This window comes from Oncorhynchus clarkii, chromosome 19 (genome assembly GCF_045791955.1).
Source record: "Oncorhynchus clarkii lewisi isolate Uvic-CL-2024 chromosome 19, UVic_Ocla_1.0, whole genome shotgun sequence".
NCBI lineage: Eukaryota > Metazoa > Chordata > Actinopteri > Salmoniformes > Salmonidae > Oncorhynchus > Oncorhynchus clarkii.
Genome location: NC_092165.1, coordinates 19,952,950 through 19,977,866, shown reverse-complemented (window position 1 = coordinate 19,977,866; position 24,917 = coordinate 19,952,950). Strand labels below are relative to the sequence as shown.

The 24,917-nt window shown below is 42.6% G+C and overlaps 1 protein-coding gene across 4 annotated transcripts in view; it reads right to left on the bottom strand.

Moving 5' to 3' along the window:
- Positions 1-24,917, bottom strand: part of LOC139374910 (catenin alpha-2) — a 677,819-nt gene that overhangs the window by 544,635 nt on the left and 108,267 nt on the right. For all 4 annotated transcript variants that reach the window (XM_071116130.1, XM_071116133.1, XM_071116132.1 and 1 more), the window contains one exon: positions 4,759-4,954. In XM_071116130.1, the coding sequence (XP_070972231.1) occupies positions 4,759-4,954 (196 nt within the window). The remainder of the gene's footprint in view (positions 1-4,758; positions 4,955-24,917) is intronic.

Sequence of the window (24,917 nt, the reverse complement as noted above, 5' to 3'; positions counted from 1 at the left end):
ATTTAACCGATTGAAGATGAGAAAATATATGGCAAAAATGCAGAATAGTGTAAAATGCCTGTAAACCGCTTGGAGGGGGGATTATTTCACAGATTTAATTTTGTAGTATTAGGCCTACTGATTCATTTCACATATTTAATTATGTAATATTAGGCCTACTGATTCATTTCACAGATTTAATTATGTAATATTAGACCTACTGATTCCTTTCATAGATTTAATTATGTAATATTAGGCCTACTGATTCATTTCACAGATTTAATTATGTAATATTAGACCTACTGATGTAATATTAGGCCTAATGATTAATTTCACAGATTTAATCATGTAACATTAGGCCTACTATTTCTCACTATCTACTTGCAAGCTCAATTGAGCAGTACATTTCAAACACAGGTTCTACCACAAAGACCAGGGAGGTTTTCCAATGCCTCGCAAAGAGGTAGATGGGGCATCCATTAAAAAGCAGACATTGAATAACCCTTTAAGCATGGTGAAGTTATTAATTCGATTTTGGATGGTGTATTAATAGACCCAGTCACTACAAAGATACAGGCGTTCTTCCCAACTCAGTTGCTGGAGAGCAAGGAAACCGTTCAGGGATTACACCATGATGCCAATGGTGACTTTAAAACAGTTACAGAGTATAATGGCTGTGACTACAACATTGTTGTTACTCCTCAATACGAACCTAAATGACAGAGTGAAAAGAAAGAAGCCTGAACAGAATACAAATATTCCAAAACATGCATCCTGTTTGCAACAAGGCAATAAAGTAAAACTGCAAAAAATGTAATCGTTAAGAACAGGGGAGTTTTTCAGAATAAAAAATAAACGGAATGTAGATAAGTACAGGCAAAATCATAGAGGAAAACCTGGTTCAGTCTGCTTTCCACCAGACACTGGGAGATGAATTCACCTTACAGCAGGACAATAACCTAAAACACAACGGAAAATCTACACAGGAATTGCTTACCAAGAAGACACTGAATGTTCCTGAGTCGCCGAGTTAGAGATGTTACTTAAATCTACTTGAAAATCTATCGCAAGACCTGAAAATGGTTTTCTAGCAATGATCAACAACTAATTTGACAGAGCTCAAAGAATTTTGAAAAGAATAACGAGCAAATCAAATCAAATCCAATTTTATTTGTCACACACGCCGAATACAACACGTGTAGGTAGACCTTACAGCTTCCAAGCCCTTAACCAACAATGCAGTAAAACATTTAAAATAACAGTAACAGAGCAGCAGTAAAATAACAATAGCGAGGCTATAATTGTCTGATTAGGATAGAGAACACTTTAACATTTCCGAAACTGTCAAAAATATTGTCTGTGAGTATAACAGAACTGATATTGCAGGCAAAAACCTGAGGAAAATCCAATCCGGAAGAGGCTTCTATTTTGAAAGATCCATGTTCCATAGCCTGCCTTTGCTCCATTTAAAGGAATATCAACCAGATTCCTTTTCATATGGCTTGCCCATAGTGTGAACAGTCTTTAGACATAGTTTCAGTTTTTTGTATTTTGAAAAATTAGCGAGAAAGATCACATCGCGTCATTGTATGGCTGGGTGCCAGCAGCGTTTTGCATGCGCAACAGCTTGGAGCAGCCATTTTCACTCTCTCTCCTATTGAAGAAGCTACAGTCCCGGTTGATATATTATCGATTATATATTGTAAAAACAACCTAAGGATTGATTATAAAAAACGTTTGACATGTTTCTACGAACATTACGGATACTATTTGGAATTTTCGTCTGCGATGTCGTGACCGCTCGAGCCTGTGGATTTCTGAACATAACGCGCCAACCAAATGGAGGTATTTTGGATATAAAAATAATCTTTATGGAACAAAAGGAACATTTATTGTGTAACTGGGAGTCTCGTGAGTGCAAACATCCGAAGATCATCAAAGGTAAGCAATTTAATTTATTGCTTTTCTGACTTTCGTGACCACGTGATCTACTTGGCTGCTAGCTGTTAGTAATATTTTTGTCTACTGAGAGAGATGTCCTTACATAAACGCTTGGTATGCTTTCGCCGAAAAGCTTTATTGAAATCTGACACGCCAGGTGGATTAACAACAAGCTAAGCTGTGTTTTGCTATATTGCACTTGTGAATTCATGAAAATTAAATATTTTGAGTAATTTGCTTTGAATTTGGCGCTTTGCAATTCAGCGGTGGTTGACGAAAATGATCCCGCTAACGGGATGGGTGCATCCAGAAGTTAAAGTGGCAGCTCTACCCTTTAGCTCAGTGCGGATGTTGCCTGTAATCCATGGCTTCTGTTTGGGGTATGTGTGTACAGTCACTGTGGGGATGACGTCATCAATGCACTTATTGATGAAGCCAGTGACTATGTGAGGTACTCCTCAATGCCATTGGATGAATCCCGGAACATATACCAGTCTGTGAGGGCAAAACAGTCCTGTAGTTTAGCATATGCTTCATCTGACCACTTTTTTATTGACCGAGTCACCGGTGATTCCTGCTTTAGTTTTGCTTGCTAATGTTGCATAATCTAGGTGTGATAAGCTCTTAGAGACTTACCCAGAAAAATTCACAGCTGTAATCGCTGTCAAAGGTGATTCTAAAAAGTATTGACTCCAGGGTGTGAATACATATGTAAATTAGATACTTCTGTATATCATTTTCAATACATTTGCAAAGATTACATAATGAGGTATTGTGTGTAGATGGGGAGAGAAAAATATATATTTAATTCATTTTGAATTCAGGCTGTAACACCGTAAACTGTGGAATAAGTCAAGGGGTATGAATACTTTCTGAAGGCACTGTAACATTGGACCAGAGTTTCCGTTAGCCCGGTAATTGCCAGCTTTTGGCCGATAAAATGTATTAAAAGCAGCTAAATAAAATTGCCCAGGGCTGCACATCATACAGTATATCCGGATTTCAACGCTTCAGCATCATTCTCTCACTCCTTGCCCACTGCCTAACATGCACACTGCTGAGGAGAGAGTGAGAGAGGAGCCTTGGGCCACTGTTTGCGAAGATGGAGGCCTTTTTCATCATAGTAAAACGAAAGTTAAAGAGTATGCCCATAGTAAAACGCCTACAAGGGGAATGTCCTCCACATAAACAAGTTTCAATATTGTAGTGGACAAAGATGTGAAAAATGTTGGCACGGCCAAATGCCGTGCAACTCGCTACTCAGGTAGGACGCAATTTTGAAAAAAATAAATATTAATAATATTTATAATAATTTATTTTATCATTGTTATTACAGTATACCATTGTTATTATTGTTGGTGCATTTAGTGCTCAAATCTCTGACAGCTGAACCGTGAGGTGGACAATTATTATTTTAGGAAAGTAAAAACGTATAAAACAATAGGCTACAGTGTGTAATTCTACACATCAAAACACAAGGAAGAGTGGTTTTGTAATGTGTTTGGTTATAGGGCTGTTTTTAAGGACTAGTAAATGTGTCTCATTTAGACAATATCCCTTGTTTATTGATGCCGATGGCTGCGTGGGTGGACGACCTCATGGGTTACACACCCAACGCATATTTTTTTAGTGCAGGGTACTGGGCGGGGGGCGGATATTGGGGACTATTTAACAGTCTGATGGTCTGCTCCAATAGAAGAGGGGGATAGTGCCAACTTCCTGAAGAAGGGTCCCCTGTCAAATGTAATGACAGTAAATAACTGAGTTATGGAAAAACCTGACAGGTATGCAAATGGAAAATGATATGTCTGCTTGGGTCCAGTGAGCCCTAAACGATGAAATTAAAGAATGCAAAAACTGTACTCTGAAGCAGATAGCCTGCTGTAAAATAGTACACTTACGCTATTCTGTACTGACATTTTATTCAGCAAGGGAATCTAGCCTAATTAATTTCCAAGTTAAAAACATATCACAAGACTGATAAGCAGGGTCTGAGTTCAAACACAACACCTTCTCCTCCACAGCTTGATAGCTACCGCGGTAAATTGCCTACGATGATTGCTAGGTGTATGCTTGAAGAGTGACGCAATTTGCCTGACTCCAGACATTGTTGGTTGGGATTGAAGTGAGGAAAAGAAGGAAGGGAATTTTCATGCAGAGAAAGAGAGAGACAGAGAGAGAGAGACAGAGAGAGAGAGAGAGAGAGACAGAGAGAGAGAGAGAGATCCCTACCGATGCTAGGTGCTTTTTCATTGAGGGCCCCTGCTGGGACCCACCTGGGCAAGAGGCTTAGAAATACACCAGAGTCAGACTAAGCTTTCAGACTCCACACAACGCTGAGGGTTTTAACATGGGGCTAGGGTATGCGAGCGTGTGTGGAAGCGAGACAGTTAGAGCATGATAAAGCCAGGTTTACAGACGGACAAGGTGACTTAAAGCTCAGAGAGAGAAAATATCATTCAAAAGTAGGACTCTTTTTGTGTTTGAAGGAAATAAAAGTACATACATGGGGGAATATTCAAGCTGGGATACTCCCTTTAGTTCTCCAAGTTCTTCTGAAACATGAATGGGAAGAGCTCCAAAGGGGGTGGAAGGATGCAGGCGCCTTTCAAGCTCCTAATACATAATGTTACAGCAGTTTCGGATGGGAACCAGAATACACACTGGGCTCTGGAGAGCTTGCTGTCACATTCCATGGACTGTATGCACCAGAAGAGTACAAGTATGGTGTCCCTGTGAGTACATTGGGCTCTCTTCATCTTGTCGTCCCATTTAATGGATTCATATATCTCTAAACACAAGAGTACAACATGGTATGGTGTCCCAGTGCAGACATACCTTGCTTGCGGACGTCCTCCACGGCGAGAATGAGCTCCTCCTTGAGATCGTGGCTGTTCTTGGCGATCTGCTCGCCCTTCTCCAGGAAGTTCTGCGTGGCCTGCTCCACGGACAGGGCCAGCACGTGGGCCTTCTTGGAGCGCCCCTTCTTCTTACTGCTGGGCCCTTTGTTGCTGGTGTTCACCAGGGTGGTCACCTGACGGACGGAGAGGGAGAGGTTAGGACGGGTACTGATGCTGTTATGTAGGACGAACAAAACTTGGTTCTTTATAAAAAAATGGCTACAACTTGGTTCTTTGTTATCAGCTACAACTCTGACCTCCTCACGTTCGTGAGCTGGCATAACCACACATTTTATCCAAGGTACGTACGGTGGCTCCCGTAGCCCACCTACGGTAAGTCAAAAGGAACAAAACAACAGATGCCCGAAAGGGTCGAGGGACTGAAAACGGTATGGATAACTAATGCTTGTGTTAACGTTACACAGCGCTCTTGTACAGCAGCTGCTAGTTCATTGACCTGTGGGATAAGCTGCTGATTGATCCACCAATTGAAAAGCACGACACGTCTTACACAGTAATCTAAGCAGACCATATAAAGGAGGGACACATCGAAGGCTCTCCTGGAGCAAGAAACGTTGAAAGACGTCTCGTACAGTTTGAATGCATTTCATCGCCTTTCCATCCAGCTAAAACACGTCGTCATGAGCATTTCAGGAGGCACGCCGTCACAAGGCATTGACAAAATGTGCTAGAGTGTGCCCGGAAAGGTGACATGCCTTCAAAAAAACGGAGACTCCTGTGTCTTTGAGCAGCATGACAATTAAATGATGTTCCCCTTGTTCCCTGCTACAGTGTGTAGGGGACATTTAAGGATGCACACAAATAATCCCAGCATGTTAGAAGGGTGATAAAACAGCCCAATTGTGTGAGCGATAAAAAGTCATATCGTTAAGTAATAAAATGAGTCCCAAATGTCACCCCGTCGTCCCTATACGACTGGAACGCACTGCAAAGATCACTGAAGCTGGAGACTCATATCTCCCTCGCTAGCTTTAAGCACCAGCTGCCAGAGCAGCTCAGGGATCACTGCACCTGTACATAGCTCATCTGTAAATAGCCCATCTATCTGCCTACTTCATCCACATACTGTTATTTATTTTATTTGTTTAGCTCCTTTGCACCCCAGTATCTCTACTTGCACACTCATCTTCTGCACATCTATCACTCCAGTGTTTAATAGCTATATTGTAATTATTTCGTCACCATGGCCTATTTATTGCCTTTACCTCCCTTGTCCTACCTCATTTGCACACATTGTATATAGACTTGTTCTATTGTATTATTGACTGTATGTTTGTTTATCCCATGTGTAACTCTGTGTTGTTGTTTTTGTTGCACTGCTTTGCTTTATCTTGGCCAGGTCGCAGTTGTAAATGAGAACTTTTTCTCAACTAGCCTACCTGGTTAAATAAAGGTGAAATATATATATATATATATACAGTGCCTTGCGAAAGTATTCGGCCCCTTGAACTTTGCGACCTTTTGCCACATTTCAGGCTTCAAACATAAAGATATAAAACTGTATTTTTTTTGTGAAGAATCAACAACAAGTGGGACACAATCATGAAGTGGAACGACATTTATTGGATATTTCAAACTTTTTTAACAAATCAAAAACTGAAAAATTGGGCGTGCAAAATTATTCAGCCCCTTTACTTTGAGTGCAGCAAACTCTCTCCAGAAGTTCAGTGAGGATCTCTGAATGATCCAATGTTGACCTAAATGACTAATGATGATAAATACAATCCACCTGTGTGTAATCAAGTCTCTGTATAAATGCACCTGCACTGTGATAGTCTCAGAGGTCCGTCAAAAGCGCAGAGAGCATCATGAAGAACAAGGAACACACCAGGCAGGTCCGAGATACTGTTGTGAAGAAGTTTAAAGCCGGATTTGGATACAAAAAGATTTCCCAAGCTTTAAACATCCCAAGGAGCACTGTGCAAGCGATAATATTGAAATGGAAGGAGTATCAGACCACTGCAAATCTACCAAGACCTGGCCATCCCTCTAAACTTTCAGCTCATACAAGGAGAAGACTGATCAGAGATGCAGCCAAGAGGCCCATGATCACTCTGGATGAACTGCAGAGATCTACAGCTGAGGTGGGAGACTCTGTCCATAGGACAACAATCAGTCGTATATTGCACAAATCTGGCCTTTATGGAAGACTGGCAAGAAGAAAGCCATTTCTTAAAGATATCCATAAAAAGTGTTGTTTAAAGTTTACCACAAGCCACCTGGGAGACACACCAAACATGCGGAAGGTGCTCTGGTCAGATTAAACCAAAATTGAACTTTTTGGCAACAATGCAAAACGTTATGTTTGGCATAAAAGCAACACAGCTCATCACCCTGAACACACCATGCCCACTGTCAAACATGGTGGTGGCAGCATCATGGTTTGGGCCTGCTTTTCTTCAGCAGGGACAGGGAAGATGGTTAAAATTGATGGGAAGATGGATGGAGCCAAATACAGGACCATTCTGGAAGAAAACCTGATGGAGTCTGCAAAAGACCTGAGACTGGGACGGAGATTTGTCTTCCAACAAGACAATGATCCAAAACATAAAGCAAAATCTACAATGGAATGGTTCAAAAATAAACATATCCAGGTGTTAGAATGGCCAAGTCAAAGTCCAGACCTGAATCCAATCGAGAATCTGTGGAAAGAACTGAAAACTGCTGTTCACAAATGCTCTCCATCCAACCTCACTGAGCTCGAGCTGTTTTGCAAGGAGGAATGGGAAAAAATGTCAGTCTCTCGATGTGCAAAACTGATAGACATACCCCAAGCGACTTACAGCTGTAATCGCAGCAAAAGGTAGTGCTACAAAGTATTAACTTAAGGGGGCTGAATAATTTTGCACGCCCAATTTTTCAGTTTTTGATTTGTTAAAAAAGTTTGAAATATCCAATAAATGTCGTTCCACTTCATGATTGTGTCCCACTTGTTGTTGATTCTTCACAAAAAAATACAGTTTTATATCTTTATGTTTGAAGCCTGAAATGTGGAAAAAGGTCGCAAAGTTCAAGGGGGCCGAATACTTTCGCAAGGCACTGTATATATATATACATTTTAAATATCTAGTGCTCTACTTTGACCTGTTTGGTAAAAACGAAAAACTTATTGGACAGATTCAGGCAGTACCTCTCTGTTCTTGTGAAACTGTGTAGCCAATTAGAAACACCAGACTTGGTTGTAATGGTTCCCCAACATCATTGGATGTTGGTTCTCAAACTGCTACTCTACCAGTAAAGCCTGTTCGGAGTGAGACACAGAGTATTCAACAGAAAAGACATCCTGAAGCACTAAACGTGCCCAGCTGAAGCACTAGAGGGTGAGGAAGTGAGCCATTTCCTAGTAAATGTGCTGCCGTCTGGGGCCTGCTTTGCCAAAACCTGCTTGCGGGTAAATCGAGGAGCAGGACTGCAAATCAAATTGGACCCTCAGGTTTGGCTCCAGGCAAGCATGAGGAGCGCGTACAAGCGTTCATTCGAGTCAACGCTACCACAAGTCCACTGAGAGGGGTTGTGGGGGTGTTTCTAGCTTCCGGGTTCTGCCTTTTTGATTTCGGTAATGGAGCCACGTCGCACAATTACCGCGCCGAAATGGAGGCGAAATGAGCTGAGCTTCCCAGACAGGGCGAGAGACAAGCTAACAGCCATCAAAGGAAACAGCTGTTGGGTATCATCATATCATTTTCAGCTGCCAAATACTAGGAGTAAATTGAAACACAAAAAAAAATGCTAAGAGACATGCTTTCAGGTTGGATTCATGCACCGCAAACAAATTAGGGAAACTAGGTCTCGAAACAGCCCGCATTTCAGCAATGAAGCCGCTGCTTTCAGTCTGTCATTGAAATGCTGAGAGTCCTACAGGCCAAGTTAACCTTTTACCAGTTTGATAGGATGGAACTGGAGAAATGAAACAACACTTACATGTATGGTGTGGATGCAAGAACTGACCGTCCATGAGATCAACATGATCCCAGAATGCCCCTTTGCCCCTGAAGTTAGAAGCCTACAGGCCAGTTCACTTTTTACCCGTTTGAAGACAAAGTCTGGCAGACAAAGTAACAAGCAGGAATTATCAGCCTCTTAATAAGTCCTAAAGTGAGCCATTTACTCAAAGACCATTTTTTAAAAATTATTAGAGTAATTTTACTCTAAAAGTAATTTAGACAGTATTTGACGAGCATGAGGCTACATTTAAATCACCCAGCGCGGCGCAGAGCCAAGCCAACCCGAACAAACCCCGGGACTCCGAAGAGAGCCTCAGCCGACATGATTCATTATTGGCTCCCTGCAAATAATTCATTAAGCTCCATTAAAGGAGTCTGGGTAAATCCGTTGCCTGTTGAGAAATGGAGTCAAAGCAGAACACAAATGGCCCTTGTGGGGGCGGTCTCGGTCTCTCTCTCTGCCAGTGTTATTGAGGCAGGAAGTATTCAGAATGGAGTCCAGTCGGGGTAGAAGGGAGGTACAGATAGAGGGAACAGGCAAGACACTACCGTCATTCATATTTTAGAGGTGTCTGTCACTTCCTGTCAACTGGGTGGGGACACAAGCACGCAGGGGGCGCACGCACGTGCACACACACATACTTATACACACACTACTGATCATCGCATCCTATGTGGACGTTATTGTGTTTCCTATGTGTATCATCATCATTCAGCTTTATTCATCAAGGTGAGTAACTGAAAGCAAACTCTCATGTCATCTGTACTGAATGATCTGATTGCTTCTTGATCCCGTCATGGTACTTTCATTAGGCCTATTGTTATGTCCTGCTCTGTTTGTGAATATAATACAAACTGACAGCCAGATGGAGTTGGTTCATTATGTAGTAAGCAACATATTTCTGTTCCAAGACATGCTGCTTAGAATTGAATATTTTATTGCTACTTACAGTATGTTTTTTTTAATTTTTTTTACAAATTGCTAGGATCCGTATCTCAATACTTAGGTCACTTTTTCAAAACTCGTCCCACAGTGAGCATCATTTTTCATTGCTTTGGCACAAAATGCTTTCAAATTGCTACATCTTTCAAATTTCATGAATTCTTTTCTCACTCAGACGCAACCACCACCAAAACTCTATGTACCCTACAGGCCAATTTGCACATGTTTACATGCTCTTTTTTCAGAACTGTTAAACTTAAGTTCAAAACCTAACATAACACAAAATTGAATAAGACAGCAATTGTCTACATTTCTACAGTAATACAGCATTGAAATACATTACAAATCTAAAAAATGAAATACTATCAAAACAATTAGACAGCTGATTCCCATTGTAGCTGAAACACCTACCCAGGTCAAAATCAAATCAAATCAAATTGTATTTGTCACATACACATGGTTAGCAGATGTTAATGCGAGTGTAGCGAAATGCTTGTGCTTCTAGTTCCGGGAATGCAGTAATAACCAACAAGTAATCTAGCTAACAATTCCAAAACTACTACCTTACACAAGTGTACTACACAAGTGTAAGGGGATAAAGAATATGTACATAAAGATATATGAATGAGTGATGGTACAGAGCGGCATAGGCAAGATACAGTAGATGGTATTGAGTGCAGTATATACATATGAGATGAGTATGTAAACAAAGTGGCATAGTTAAAGTGGCTAGTGATACATGTATTACATAAGGATGCAGTAGATGATATAGAGTACAGTATATACGTATACATATGAGATGAATAATGTAGGGTATGTAAACATTATATTAGGTAGCATAGTTTAAAGTGGCTAGTGATATATTTTACATCATTTCCCATCAATTCCCATTATTAAAGTGGCTGGAGTTGAGTCAGTGTGTTGGCAGCAGCCACTCAATGTTAGTGGTGGCTGTTTAACAGTCTGATTGCCTTGAGATAGAAGCTGTTTTTCAGTCTCTCGGTCCCAGCTTTGATGCACCTGTACTGACCTCGCCTTCTGGATGATAGCGGGGTGAACAGGCAGTGGCTCGGGTGGATGTTGTCCTTGATGATCTTTATGGCCTTCCTGTGACATCGGGTGGTGTAGGTGTCCTGGAGGGTAGGTAGTTTGACCCCCGGTGATGTGTTGTGCAGACCTCACTACCCTCTGGAGAGCCTTACGGTTGTGGGCGGAGCAGTTGCCGTACCAGGCGGTGATACAGCCCGACAGGATGCTCTCGATTGTGCATCTGTAGAAGTTTGTGAGTGCTTTTGATGACAAGCCAAATTTCTTCAGCCTCCTGAGGTTGAAGAGGCGCTGCTGAGCCTTCTTCACGATGCTGTCTGTGTGGGTGGACCAATTCAGTTTGTCTATGTTGTGTACGCCGAGGAACTTAAAACTTACTACCCTCTCCACTACTGTTCCATCGATGTGGATAGGGGGGTGTTCCCTCTGCTGTTTCCTGAAGTCCACAATCATCTCCTTAGTTTTGTTGACGTTGAGTGTGAGGTTATTTTCCTGACACCACACTCCGAGGGCCCTCACCTCCTCCCTGTAGGCCGTCTCGTCGTTGTTGGTAATCAAGCCTACCACTGTTGTGTCGTCCGCAAACTTGATGATAGAGTTGGAGGCGTGCGTGGCCACGCAGTCGTGGGTGAACAGGGAGTACAGGAGAGGGCCCAGAACGCACCCTTGTGGGGCCCCAGTGTTGAGGATCAGCGGGGTGGAGATGTTGTTGCCTTCCCTCACCACCTGGGGGCGGCCCGTCAGGAAGTCCAGTACCCAGTTGCACAGGGCGGGGTCGAGACCAAGGGTCTCGAGCTTGGTGACGAGCTTGGAGGGCACTATGGTGTTAAATGCCGAGCTGTAGTCGATGAACAGCATTCTCACATAGGTATTCCTCTTGTCCAGATGGGTTAGGGCAGTGTGCAGTGTGGTTGAGATTGCATCGTCTGTGGACCTATTTGGGCGGTAAGCAAATTGGAGTGGGTCTAGGGTGTCAGGTAGGGTGGAGGTGATATGGTCCTTGACTAGTCTCTCAAAGCACTTCATGATGACGGAAGTGAGTGCTACGGGGCGGTAGTCGTTTAGCTCAGTTACTTTATTGGGAACAGGAACAATGGTGGCCCTCTTGAAGCATGTGGGAACAACAGACTGGGATAGGGATTGATTGAATATGTCCGTAAACACACCAGCCAGCTGGTCTGCGCTTGCTCTGAGGGCGCGGCTGGGGATGCCGTCTGGGCCTGCAGCCTTGCGAGGGTTGACACGTTTAAATGTTTTCCTCACGTCGGCTGCAGTGAAGGAGAGTCCGCATGTTTTAGTTGCGGCCCGTGTCAGTGGCACTGTATTGTCCTCAAAGCGGGCAAAAAAGTTATTTAGTCTGCCTGGGAGCAAGACATCCTGGTCCGTGACGGTGCTGGTTTTCTTTTTGTAATCCGTGATTGACTGTAGACCCTGCCACATACCTCTTGTGTCTGAGCCGTTGAATTAAGATTATACTTTGTCTCTATACTGACGCTTAGCTTGTTTGATTGCCTTGCGGAGGGAATAGTTACACTGTTTGTATTCGGTCATGTTTCCAGTCACCTTGCCCTGATTAAAAGCAGTGGTTTGCGCTTTCAGTTTCACGCGAATGCTGCCATCAATCCACGGTTTCTGGTTTGGGAATGTTTTAATCGTTGCTATGGGAACGACATCTTCAACGCACGTTCTAATGAACTCGCACACCGAATCAGCGTATTCGTCAATGTTGTCGTCTGACGCAATACGGAACATATCCCAGTCCACGTGATGGAAGCAGTCTTGGAGTGTGGAATCAGATTGGTCGGACCAGCGTTGAACAGACCTCAGCGCGGGAGCTTCTTGTTTTAGTTTCTGTCTGTAGGCAGGGATCAACAAAATGGAGTCTTGGTCAGCTTTTCCGAAAGGAGGGCGGGGCAGGGCCCTATATGCGTCGCGGAAGTTGGAATAGCAATGATCCAAGGTTTTTCCAGCCCTGGTTGCGCAATCGATATGCTGATACAATTTAGGGGTTCTTGTTTTCAGATTAGCCTTGTTAAAATCCCCGGCTACAATGAATGCAGCCTCCGGATAAATGGATTCCAGTTTGCAAAGAGTCAAATAAAGTTTGTTCAGGGCCATCGATGTATCTGCTTCGGGGGGAATATATATGGCTGTGATTATAATTTAAGAGAATTCCCTTGGTAGATAATGCGGTCTACATTTGATTGTGAGGAATTCTAAATCAGGTGAACAGAAGGACTTGAGTTCCTGTATGTTGTTTTGGCCACACCACGTCACGTTAACCATAAAGCATACGGCCCCGCCCCTCTTCTTACCAGAAAGATGTTGGTTTCTGTCTGCGCGATGCGTGGAGAAACCAGCTGGCTGCACCGACTCCGATAGCGTCTCTCCAGTGAGCCATGTTTCCGTGAAGCAAAGAACGTTACAGTCTCTGATGTCCCTCTGGAATGCTACCCTTGCTCGGATTTCATCAACCTTGTTGTCAAGAGACTGGACATTGGCGAGGAGAATGCTAGGGAGTGGTGCACGGTGTGCAGCCAAATCTACAACAGTGGCATCTATTGTGAGACATTTTGGGCAAAACAACAGGTAGGATGTGCATTCTGCAAGGGCATCTGACTGAACCGCACATTACAGAAGAAGATTGAGCAAAGCCTCCGAAACCCACTTGTGTGTAATCGTTTTTGTATTTCTGCTTAGGACCCAACGGTTACCTCCCACAGGCGGGAGAGGTACGATTTTCACTGCTGTGCAGGAAACTGCAATCGTTAAATTATCAACAGAAACAGTGGCCTAAAACTCACAGAGATTCGGGACAGAGTGGTTTGCAGCCTATCCCAGGATGGTGTCACTTTTCCTCTCACTATACTCTCCATTCCTCAACCCCATAGAGGAATTGTTTTCCTCATGGAGGTGGAAGGTTTATGACCACCATCCACATGATCAAAAATGTCCCTCCTGGACGTAATGAATGCTGGATGCCTGGACATATCTGCAGGAGATTGCCAGTGGTGGACCAGGCGAAAATATTATTTCCTAGGTGTATTGCCCAAGATGACATAAGATGTGATGTGGATGAGAACCTGTGGCCAGATGCAGAAGACAGGGTTGGCTAGCGTTGCTACTGTTTCTGCATCGGTAGATGGTGTATATACAAATGATTGTATTTTGGAATCACTCAATGCCAAAAAATGGCATAAAACATATTGAAGCATATTGAATCATGTCTGATTCATTCCTGTAACATATACTGCAGTGAATTCTAAACAGTAGAGAGGTGTCATTCTTGTTTTGTAAAGACATTTTACAAAAGAAAACATTGTGTAGTGCGACCGTTTTTTTAAGTCATTGTTTTAAGATTGACAAAGTGTGCTTGTTGGATGACAACCTTTGCTAGTGTTATGGAAGAAAGAGTTGATTTGAGACATGTATGAAGTGTTTTGGTAGTTTTAGTGCGTTTCGGATGTGAAATGAACTGCCGTGTCAAGCTGAAAGTTGGTTAGGAGAACTGTGTGAAGAGTTTTGAAAAAGTGACTTAAGTATGGAGAAAAGTGTCCTAGCAATTGTAAAAAACTGTAAATGTATCGTAGAGCACTGGGGAGATGTCTCAGATGACAGCAGGAGCAGTTCTACCCTGTCATTACAGACAACGGCACACACACACACTCACAAGTACACACACACACTCTCACAAAGTCGCGCACACACACACACACACACACACACACACACACACACACACACACACCTAACAGAATGACTCAGTGTGTGACTGCAGTAGTACCCTGCCATTGTCTGTGGGGAACACGTTGCAGTGTAAATGATGAAAGGAACACAGTGAACTCCGGAGGGGGTACCGAACCAAAGAACCTAACATCAGTCAAGAACCTAATGCACACACACACACACACAGAATTTACAATAACATCAATCACACACACACACATAACCTGTATAGTCAGCCCCGGCGAGGCTCACTTAGCAAGAGAATGGCGAGCGTCAACAAGACAAATACACAGTGAAGGTTTGTGAGGGAAGCTACAGTATTTTAAGAGAGCGAGTAGCATCTTTATCTGAAAGTACAGATGTAGGATCTTATTTTGACCTGTATTGTCGCAGCAATATAATTCTGCAGCAACAGGACTTGACCGTTTAGTCCATAAATGTTGCTTGATCGGTGGTTAGGCTATTAGCTGGTCAAAACGAGGATGACATGAATCGTGGAACACTGTTAAGAGTTCTTTCAATCGCTAACGTGCATTGGTCAAAACTGAAGTCACATTGTCAAAACTCTCCACAGTCAGCGAAACAGAAGTGTATGTGGACCAAACTGTGAATCGTTATTTCATTGATTTCACACAAAATACATACAATATATTTGCAGCACGTTTCCAAAACTGTTAAAAACACATTCAAAACAGAATGATGGCAAATGTCGTGCATTTCTACAGTAACCGTATTGAAACATATAGAAAATCTCAGCAGAATATTTAATCATTCCAAACACAGCTGATTGCAATTTCAGCTGAAGTGTCCTCTTTCCAGTCTCGTTGCCAAACAGACAAAAGAGGACGGCTTCGGAATGATTTAGTTTGGAAACATGGATCAAGGAAGGCAGGTTGTTGGGGAAAGAAGAGTGTCAGAGAGAGGGAGACAGGTTGGTGGGGAAAGAAGAGTGGCAGGGAGAGGGAGACAGGTTGGTGGGGAAAGAAGAGTGGCAGGGAGAGGGAGACAGGTTGGTGGGGAAAGAAGAGTGGCAGGGAGAGGGAGACAGGTTGGTGGGGAAAGAAGAGTGGCAGGGAGAGGGAGACAGGTTGGTGGGGAAAGAAGAGTGGCAGGGAGAGGGAGACAGGTTGGTGGGGAAAGAAGAGTGGCAGGGAGAGGGAGACAGGTTGGTGGGGAAAAAGAGTGGCAGGGAGAGGGAGACAGGTTGGTGGGGAAAGAAGAGTGTCAGGGAGAGGGAGACAGGTTGGTGGGGAAAGAAGAGTGGCAGGGAGAGGGAGACAGGTTGGTGGGGAAAGAAGAGTGGCAGGGAGAGGGAGACAGGTTGGTGGGGAAAGAAGAGTGGCAGCGGGAAATTGTCATTGTTGACATGGTCATTGTCCTTAGTGGATTCCGACTTCCATTGTTGACATGGTCATTGTCCTTAGCGGATTCCGACTTCCATTGTTGACATGGTCATTGTCCTTAGCGGATTCTGACTTCCATTGTTGACATGGTCATTGTCCTTAGCGGATTCCGACTTCCATTGTTGACATGGTCATTGTCCTTAGCGGATTCCGACTTCCATTGTTGACATGGTCATTGTCCTTAGCGGATTCCGACTTCCATTGTTGACATGGTCATTGTCCTTAGCGGATTCCGTCTTCCATTGTTGACATGGTCATTGTCCTTAGCGGATTCCGTCTTCCATTGTTGACATGGTCATTGTCCTTAGCGGATTCCGACTTCCATTGTTGACATTGTCATTGTCCTTAGCGGATTCCGACTTCCATTGTTGACATGGTCATTGGCAACAACCCAATAAAACTGCGGGAAGTTCGGGACAGAGTGCTGGCAGACAACATCACGTTTGGGAATGTGACTACGGTCAGCACAACGACAATGGCCAGAGACCCAGAGGAACCTCAAATAAGGAGGAAGCAGTTGTACCCTTTGGGAGAAACGGTGAACGTGTGAAAGAACTCCGGTATCAATATGTCCAGGTAAGATGTCTGTTCAATAACCAAACAGGCTACATACACAGCTAGGGATAATGTAAAGTACTGCAAAACCAGGCAAACTGCACACACATTCATCGTTGTGTATGAAGCTGAATTCAACCTGGCAAAAACACGCCGCAGGGGAAGAAATGTGATTGGACAGAGAGCAACCATGGATGTCCCAGGCCAGAGAGGAGCTAACATCACAATGTCTGCAGCACTTTCCAATGATGGTTTGCTGCTACACAAACCACTCATTGGCCCATAAAATACAAAGGCTAATTTATTTTCCGGATGACCTGCATAATCGACTTGTGCCAGCGGAGGAGAGAGAGGGGCAATAAACTCCCCTACCGTCGTTGTTGTGTGGGATAATGTGGCATTCCACCACTCTGCTGCAGTCACAGACTGGTTTGCTGCACATCCCAGGATGTCAGTACTATACTATCCTGCCTCCATACTCCCCCTTCCTAAACGCTTCTCCTGAAGACTTCCAGGGTTGAATTAGACATTCCAGAAGATACTTTCCAAGATGCATCGCTAGAGAAGACATCAGATGTGATGTTGATGAGAGCCTGTGGCCAAATGCACCAGAGGGAGAACTAGAATCCTCACAGTACTGTACAATATGAGTGTTATACTATACATGATGATGAGAACTAGAATCCTCACAGTACTGTACAGTATGAGTGTTATACTATACATGTTGATGAGAACTAGAATCCTCACAGTACTGTACAGTATGAGTGATTATATTATACATGTTGATGAGAACTAGAACCCTCACAGTACTGTACAGTATGAGTGTTATACTATACATGTTGATGAGAACTAGAACCCTCACAGTACTGTACAATATGAGTGTTATACTATACATGATGATGAGAACTAGAATCCTCACAGTACTGTACAGTATGAGTGATTATATTATACATGTTGATGAGAACTAGAATCCTCACAGTACTGTACAGTATGAGTGTTATACTATACATGTTGATGAGAACTAGAACCCTCACAGTACTGTACAGTATGAGTGTTATACTATACATGTTGATGAGAACAAGAACCCTCACAGTACTGTACAGTATGAGTGTTATACTATACATGTTGATGAGAACTAGAACCCTCACAGTACTGTACAGTATGAGTGATTATATTATACATGTTGATGAGAACTAGAACCCTCACAGTACTGTACAGTATGAGTGTTATACTATACATGTTGATGAGAACTAGAACCCTCACAGTACTGTACAGTATGAGTGTTATACTATACATGTTGATGAGAACTAGAACCCTCACAGTACTGTACAGTATGAGTGTTATACTATACATGTTGATGAGAACTAGAACCCTCACAGTACTGTACAGTATGAGTGTTATACTATACATGTTGATGAGAACTAGAACCCTCACAGTACTGTACAGTATGAGTGTTATACTATACATGTTGATGAGAACTAGAACCCTCACAGTACTGTACAGTATGAGTGTTATACTATACATGTTGATGAGAACTAGAACCCTCACAGTACTGTACAGTATGAGTGTTATACTATACATGTTGATGAGAACTAGAACCCTCACAGTACTGTACAGTATGAGTGTTATACTATACATGTTGATGAGAACTAGAACCCTCACAGTACTGTACAGTATGAGTGATTATATTATACATGTTGATGAGAACTAGAACCCTCACAGTACTGTACAGTATGAGTGTTATACTATACATGTTGATGTTTTTATTGATGTAATTATTATTGCAGCCCTGGAACTTTTGATTTTTCGTAAGTAAATTACTATATGCAAAAATATAGAAAAATAAAGGCTTTTGAAGCAAATTTCTGCATTTCTGATTCATTCTTGTTACATATACTTGAGTACAGTCAATAAAGTGAAAAGGTGCTATTCTTATTCTATCATGAAATACTGATTCATCACACAAATCATTCAAGCTTCAAAGAGAAAAGTTCATCACTTACGTAATGCTCCCTGTTAAGTGTTTTTTTTTAGGTCGGTGTGTTATGAGTGACAATGTACGCTTTCTGAGTGAGAGCTGTTGCCAGTGTTATGGTCGAACGAGCTTATTTAGAGACATGTATGAAGTGTTTTGGTGGTTGGAGTGAGTTTTTGGAGGTGAGATGAACTGTTTGACCAAGATGCGTGTAGGTAATGAAGACTGGGTGACGGGTTTTGAAAAAGTGGTTCAGTATTGACCGACGCTCGTTAGCGATTGAAGAAAACCGCAATATAACCGTGTTTTAGTGACTCGCGCAGAACCATTCTCAGGAACAAACAAGTCATCAAATTCAGATCCGACATCTGTGTGTTCCGTGCAGGGTCAGTCAGACTACTTATCCACTCTATAAGGGAGGGGCCCCTCAAAGAAAAGAAGAAGACAGATAGTGGTGAAGTAACACCTCTTCCTGTCACTGATCATCGTCATCTATATGAGTTTTGAAACAATATGAAGGTAAATGGTGCCGTTTGCTGGAGACGTCTAACTGCCACCTTCTACATTTCTGAGGGAATGTGTGTGTGTGTGTGTGTGTGTGTGTGTGTGTGTGTGTGTGTGTGTGTGTGTGTGTGTATGTGTGTGCCTGCGTGTATGCGGGCGGGTGTGTGTGGTGTATGTGTGTGCATACATGCCGGCTGGTGGGTGGGTGAATGTGTGCATGCATTTGTGTGTGTACCAGTAGAGACTCCTCAGAGGAGGACGGGGAGGACCATCCTCCTCAGTGAATTTCATAAAAATAAAAATGGTAAAACATTGAAAAAGTTATCCTTTTTAGATACAACTATTCTAAATATATTCACGTCACCAAATAATTGATTAAAACACAATGTTTTGCAATGAAGGTCGACAGTAGCCTCACCAGCACTCTGTAGGGTAGCACCCTGGTGTAGCCGGAGGACTATACTTCTATACTGTGGCTATACATATTTTTTATATATCACTCCACGCAATGGTAATGAATAAAAGAACGCATAATGAAGGGCAAACAAATAAGTCCAACCCCAGCCAAATCACCTCCTTGTGCTCCCTTGATGAGGCAGCAAGAATCTTTGTTTAACCCTGAGATATAGACGAGGTGATACAACAAATCCTGATCCCTGTCCCTGAAGGCTTCCTTTCGCCCCCTGAAGAAACATATTCATGCAACGAAAGAGGAGGGAAAAAATTGGAAGGGTGAAACAAAAGGTGAAGAAATTCAATAGATACAGAAAAAAAGGAAAAGCCTGACCACAAAGCTGCGCATCTGCAGTTTTATTGAACCTTTATTCAACTAGACAAGTCAGTTAAGAACAAATTCTTGTTTTCAATGACGGCCTAGGAACAGCCTCGTTCAGGGGCAGAATGACAGATTTGAACCTTTGATGTACAATTAAAGGTCATATGCATTGCATTTCAAACCGCAATCTAATAAAATCAGGGTGTGTCAAATTAGGCTAAATGCAGTATAAGCCCCACTAATAATTACATTATTTTATTGAAATAGTTTATCCTGTTTTTTTTTTAAATAATCACTGATCTGGCTTTGACGTCTGTCTATGAAAATGCCCTTTTTGTTACAAATTTAATCAGAACCGTGCATAATACACATTCACTAAAAATGACCAACTTCAAGCATTTTGTAGAACAATCTGGCCTTAAATGGTCACGTACTCTTATAATCTACACCCGGCAGAGCCAGAAGAGGACTGGCCAACCCTGGTTCCTCTCTAGGTTTCTTTCTAGGTTCCTGCCTTTCTCTGGAGTTTATCCTAACCACCCTGCTTCTAGGCTGGGTTTCTGTATAGCAGATGTAAAAAAGGGCTTTGTAAATACATTTGGTTGATTGATTCTTATAGCAGGTATTATAGAAAATTAACACAGGTCTCATAAATAATCTCACAAGGCCACGTGCTAGTGAGTAGCCAGCTAATCTCTACATTTCAAGTTTAGCCATGGATCTATTTGCTAGCTTTACGAGTTCCATTGTTATGAACTCACCCTCCTGTGCATCTCCAACTGCTAACAGCATGCTAGCCTGTCCACTTTGCTCAGAAGTTGAAATCAAGTGGCCTACCTTACTTCTCAGAATGAGACTGAGTTGCCAATTCCTTATATAATTGAGTTTTATGCTTATTGCACATTTATAAAACACAGACTGAACAGCTACTCTCAAAGCGTTTGGCTAAAATGCTGCTACGTGCTACAGGAATAGCCGCGCGCGATAACACTGAGAATTTCTTTTCCAGAATCAACGTTCACTGATACTCCTGTTTTAGTAGCGTCTGCTCTGCACACAATTTGATTAGTTGAGGCATAAAAAGGGTATCGGTAGACAGATCATTTCTCTATTACAGTAAAATAATGTCTCAATGTGTTTCGGTGTCCATGCGACCGTTTCTGTTGGATCAAACCACAAATGCAAATAGCGATCTGAAACCGCTTGTCAGAGAGGAAGAGGTAATCTCTCAACTTTGTTGGTGTGAGTGGCAGGAGGGTTGGTGTGTGTGTGTAAACAGAGAGGAAGAGGCAAAGAGAGAGGTTTCACTCGCCATAATCTTTCCAAAATAAGCCCAATGTGTGTCTAAGGGCTGATTTTGGACCTTAGCTTGTCGCCTGACTTCCCGCCTTTGAGACGATGACTCCCATTGTTAGGGCGGAGTCATGAGTATCTCGTCATTACATTCAGATCCACGGTGTAAATGGGGAGGTGCACACAGCATAGAAGGAGCGAAGGAGACAAGGACAAAAATACAGCATGAGAACTAGCGGATTTGATTATTGCGATACAGGCATTTGGAATACCACGCAAAAACATTTGAATTAATCGAATGAATTCGATACATCGCCCAGCCCTAATTTCCACTAAAAACCTATCTGAGGAAAGAGAGTGAGAGAGCGAGAGAGAGAGAGAAAGTGAGAGAGAGCAAGAGAGAGTTAGAGAGCGAGAGTGAATGAGAGAGCGAGAGAGCGAGAGTGAATGAGAGAGCGAGAGAGCGAGAGAGCGAGAGAGCGAGAGAGCGAGAGAGCGAGAGAGCGAGAGAGCGAGAGAGCGAGAGAGCGAGAGAGCGAGAGAGCGAGAGAGCGAGAGAGCGAGAGAGCGAGAGAGAGAGAGAAATAGAGGGAGAAAGTGATAGGAAGAGAGAGACAGAGAGCGAGTGAGAGACAGAGAGAGTGTGAGAGAGACAGAGAGAAAGAGAGAGCGAGAGCGAGAGCGAGAGCGAGAGAGGAAGAATCCTCTACCTTATTTATATTTGACAGTGGAGAAGATAAATTATATCCCAGCTGTGCAATCATTATCCTGTTTAATCAGCTTCTTGATATGCCAAACCTGTCAGGCGGATGGATTATTTTGGCAAAGGAGAAATACTCACAAACAGGGTTGTAAAGAAATGTGGGCACAACATTTGAGAGAAATAAGCTTCTTGTGAGTATGGAAGATTACTGGGATTTTTTTATTTTATGAAACATGGGACCAACACTTTACATGTTTGGTTTTTATTTTTGTTCAGTGTATATATATTCTAATCTGTGGTATCATTGCAAAACACACATGGAAGCACATGCACCCACCTACACACACACTTTTGAGCATTCAGTCCTATTATAAAATCAAGATGTGGGAAGCGTGAAAAGCACCTGTTTCATCTACTTTGGCTGACTGAAGGCAAGTAAGAAACTCTGACCCAAAAAAAACGATGTTTCTGGAAGTATATTACCTAGCGTGTGTGTTCTGCCGGCTGTCCACGACAGCACATTTTTTACCATCCGCCAGACGGCGACGTCATTTAGACTGTCAACATAATGCGTCAAACGGTGCCGTTTTACACTGACGAGACAAGACGTGGAAATCGGATTTAACAAACAGTCCCGCAGGAACAAACATTCTCTAAAGCTGAGGGACATTTAATTTCACACCCCTTAAACAATGCAGCCTTTTCCAGCGGCCTCAGAGGCTTCCAGGCTTACTCAGTGTCACTTCAGACTTAGTCTGCGACTCACTCAACTGGGACCCTATTCCCTATATAGTACATTACCTTTGGACAGGGACCACAGGGCTGTAAGGTCTGCGCCCCGATCGGCACTGGTCAAAAGTAGTGCAGTATATAGGGAATGGGGTGCCATTTGGAATACATTTGTAATTTTTCTGCTGCTTGTGTCCTGAACTGCGGAGAAATAACTTCTGTAATTTCACTGGGATGAACTAATATTTTGGAAAGGGTCAGTGACACAGCCTGCGCAACAGTATGACAAATAGCTGTGGTAACAAACTGCTAAACCTCTCAACCCAGATATTTGCCAACGGAGGAGTTTAACTTGAACTGCCTGACGGTCTAAGGAAGCGTCCCAAATTCACATATATAGTGCGCACACGCACACGCACACACACACACACACAAGGACATATGAGCAGACTTGGAGCCACAACAGGAGTAGAGGTCAGCATGACATCATTCGAGTCAATTGGAGGTGTACCTGTGGATCAATTTCAAGGCCGACCTTCAAACTCAGTGCCCCTTTGCTTGACATCATGGGAAAATCAAAAGAAATCAGCCAAGACCTCCACAAGTTGTTGTAGACCTCCACAAGTCTGCTTCATCCTTGGGAGCAATTTCCAAACGCCTGAAGGTTCCACGTTCATCTGTAAAATAGTACGCAAGTGTAAACACCATGGGACCACGCAGCCGTCATACCACTCAGGAAATCAATCCCAGAACAACAGCAAAGGACATGATAAAGATGCTGGAGGGAACAGGTACAGAAGTATCTATATCCACAGTAAAACAAGTCCTATATCAACATAACCTGAAAGGCTTAGCAAGGAGGAAGCCACTGCTCCAAAATTGCCATAAAAAAGCCAGAGTACGGTTTGCACATGGGGACAAAGATCGTACTTTTTGGAGAAATGTCCTCTGGTCTGATGAAACAAAAAAAATACTGTTTGGCCATAATGACCATTGTTGTGTTTGGAGGAAAAAACGGGGAGGCATGCAAGCCGAAGAAGACCATCCCAACCGTGACGCACGGGGTTGGCAGTATCATGATGTGGTGGTGCTTTGCTGCAGGAAGGACTGGTGCACTTCGCAAAATAGATGGCTCATGAGGGACGACAATTATGTGGATATATTGAAGCAACATCTCAAGACATCAGTCAGGAAGTTAAAGCTTGGTTGCAAATGGGTCTTCCAAATGCACAATGACCCCAAGCATACTTCCAAAGTTGTGGCAAAATGGCTTAAGGACAACAAAGTCAAGGTATTGGAGTGGCCATCACAAAGCCCTGACCTCAATCCCATAGAACATTTGTGGGTAGAACTGAAAAAGCATGTGCGAGCAAGGAGGCCTACAAACCTGACTCAGTTACACCAGCTCTGCCAGGAGGAATGAGCCGAAATTCACCCACCTTTTGTGGGAAGCTTGTGGAAGGCTATCTGAAACATTTGACCCAAGTCAAACAATTTAAAGGCAATGCTACCAAATACTAATTGAGTGTAGGTAAACTTCTGACCCACTGGGAATGTGATGAAAGAAATAAAAGCTGAAATAAATAATTCTCTCACCTATCATTCTGACATTTCACATTCTTAAAATAAAGTGGTGATCCTAACTGACCTAAGACAGGGAATTTTTACTAGGATTAAATGTCAGGAATTGTGAAAAACTGAGTTTAAATGTATTTGGCTAAGGCGTATGTAAACTTCCGACTTCAACTGTACCTAACCATAAACATCAATGCCTTTCTTAAAATCAATACACAAAAGTATATTTTTTTTAAACCTGCAAATTTAGTTAAAAGAAATTCATGTTACCAGGCAATATTAACTAGAGAAATTGTGTCACTTCTCTTGCGTTCATTGCACACAGTGTCAGGGTATAGCAACAGTTTGGCCTGGCTCATTGCGAACTAATTTGCCAGAATTGTACATAATTATGACATAACATTGCAGGTTGTGCAATGTAACAACAATATTTAGACTTAGGGTTGCCACCCATTCAATAAAATACGGAACGGTTCCATGTTTCACTGAAAGAATAAATGTTTTGTTTTCAAATATATTATAATTAAGTCTATGATTTGATATTTGATAGAGCAGTCTGGTAGGCAGCAGCAGGCTCGTAAGCATTTATTCAAACTTTACTGCATTTGCCAGAAGTTCTTAGCAATGCTTGAATCACAGCTCTGTTTATGACTTCAAGCCTATCAACTCCTGAGATAAGGCTGGCAATACTAAAGTGCCTATTAGAACATCCAATAGTCAAAGGTATATGAAACAGAAATGGTATAGAGAGAAATAGTCGACGTGTCATAATTCCCATAATAACTATAATCTAAAACTTCATAGCTGGGAATATTGAAGACCTGGGAATATTGAACCACCAGCTTTCATACGTTCTCATGTTCTGAGCAAGGAACTTAAATGTTAGCTTTTTTACATGGCACAT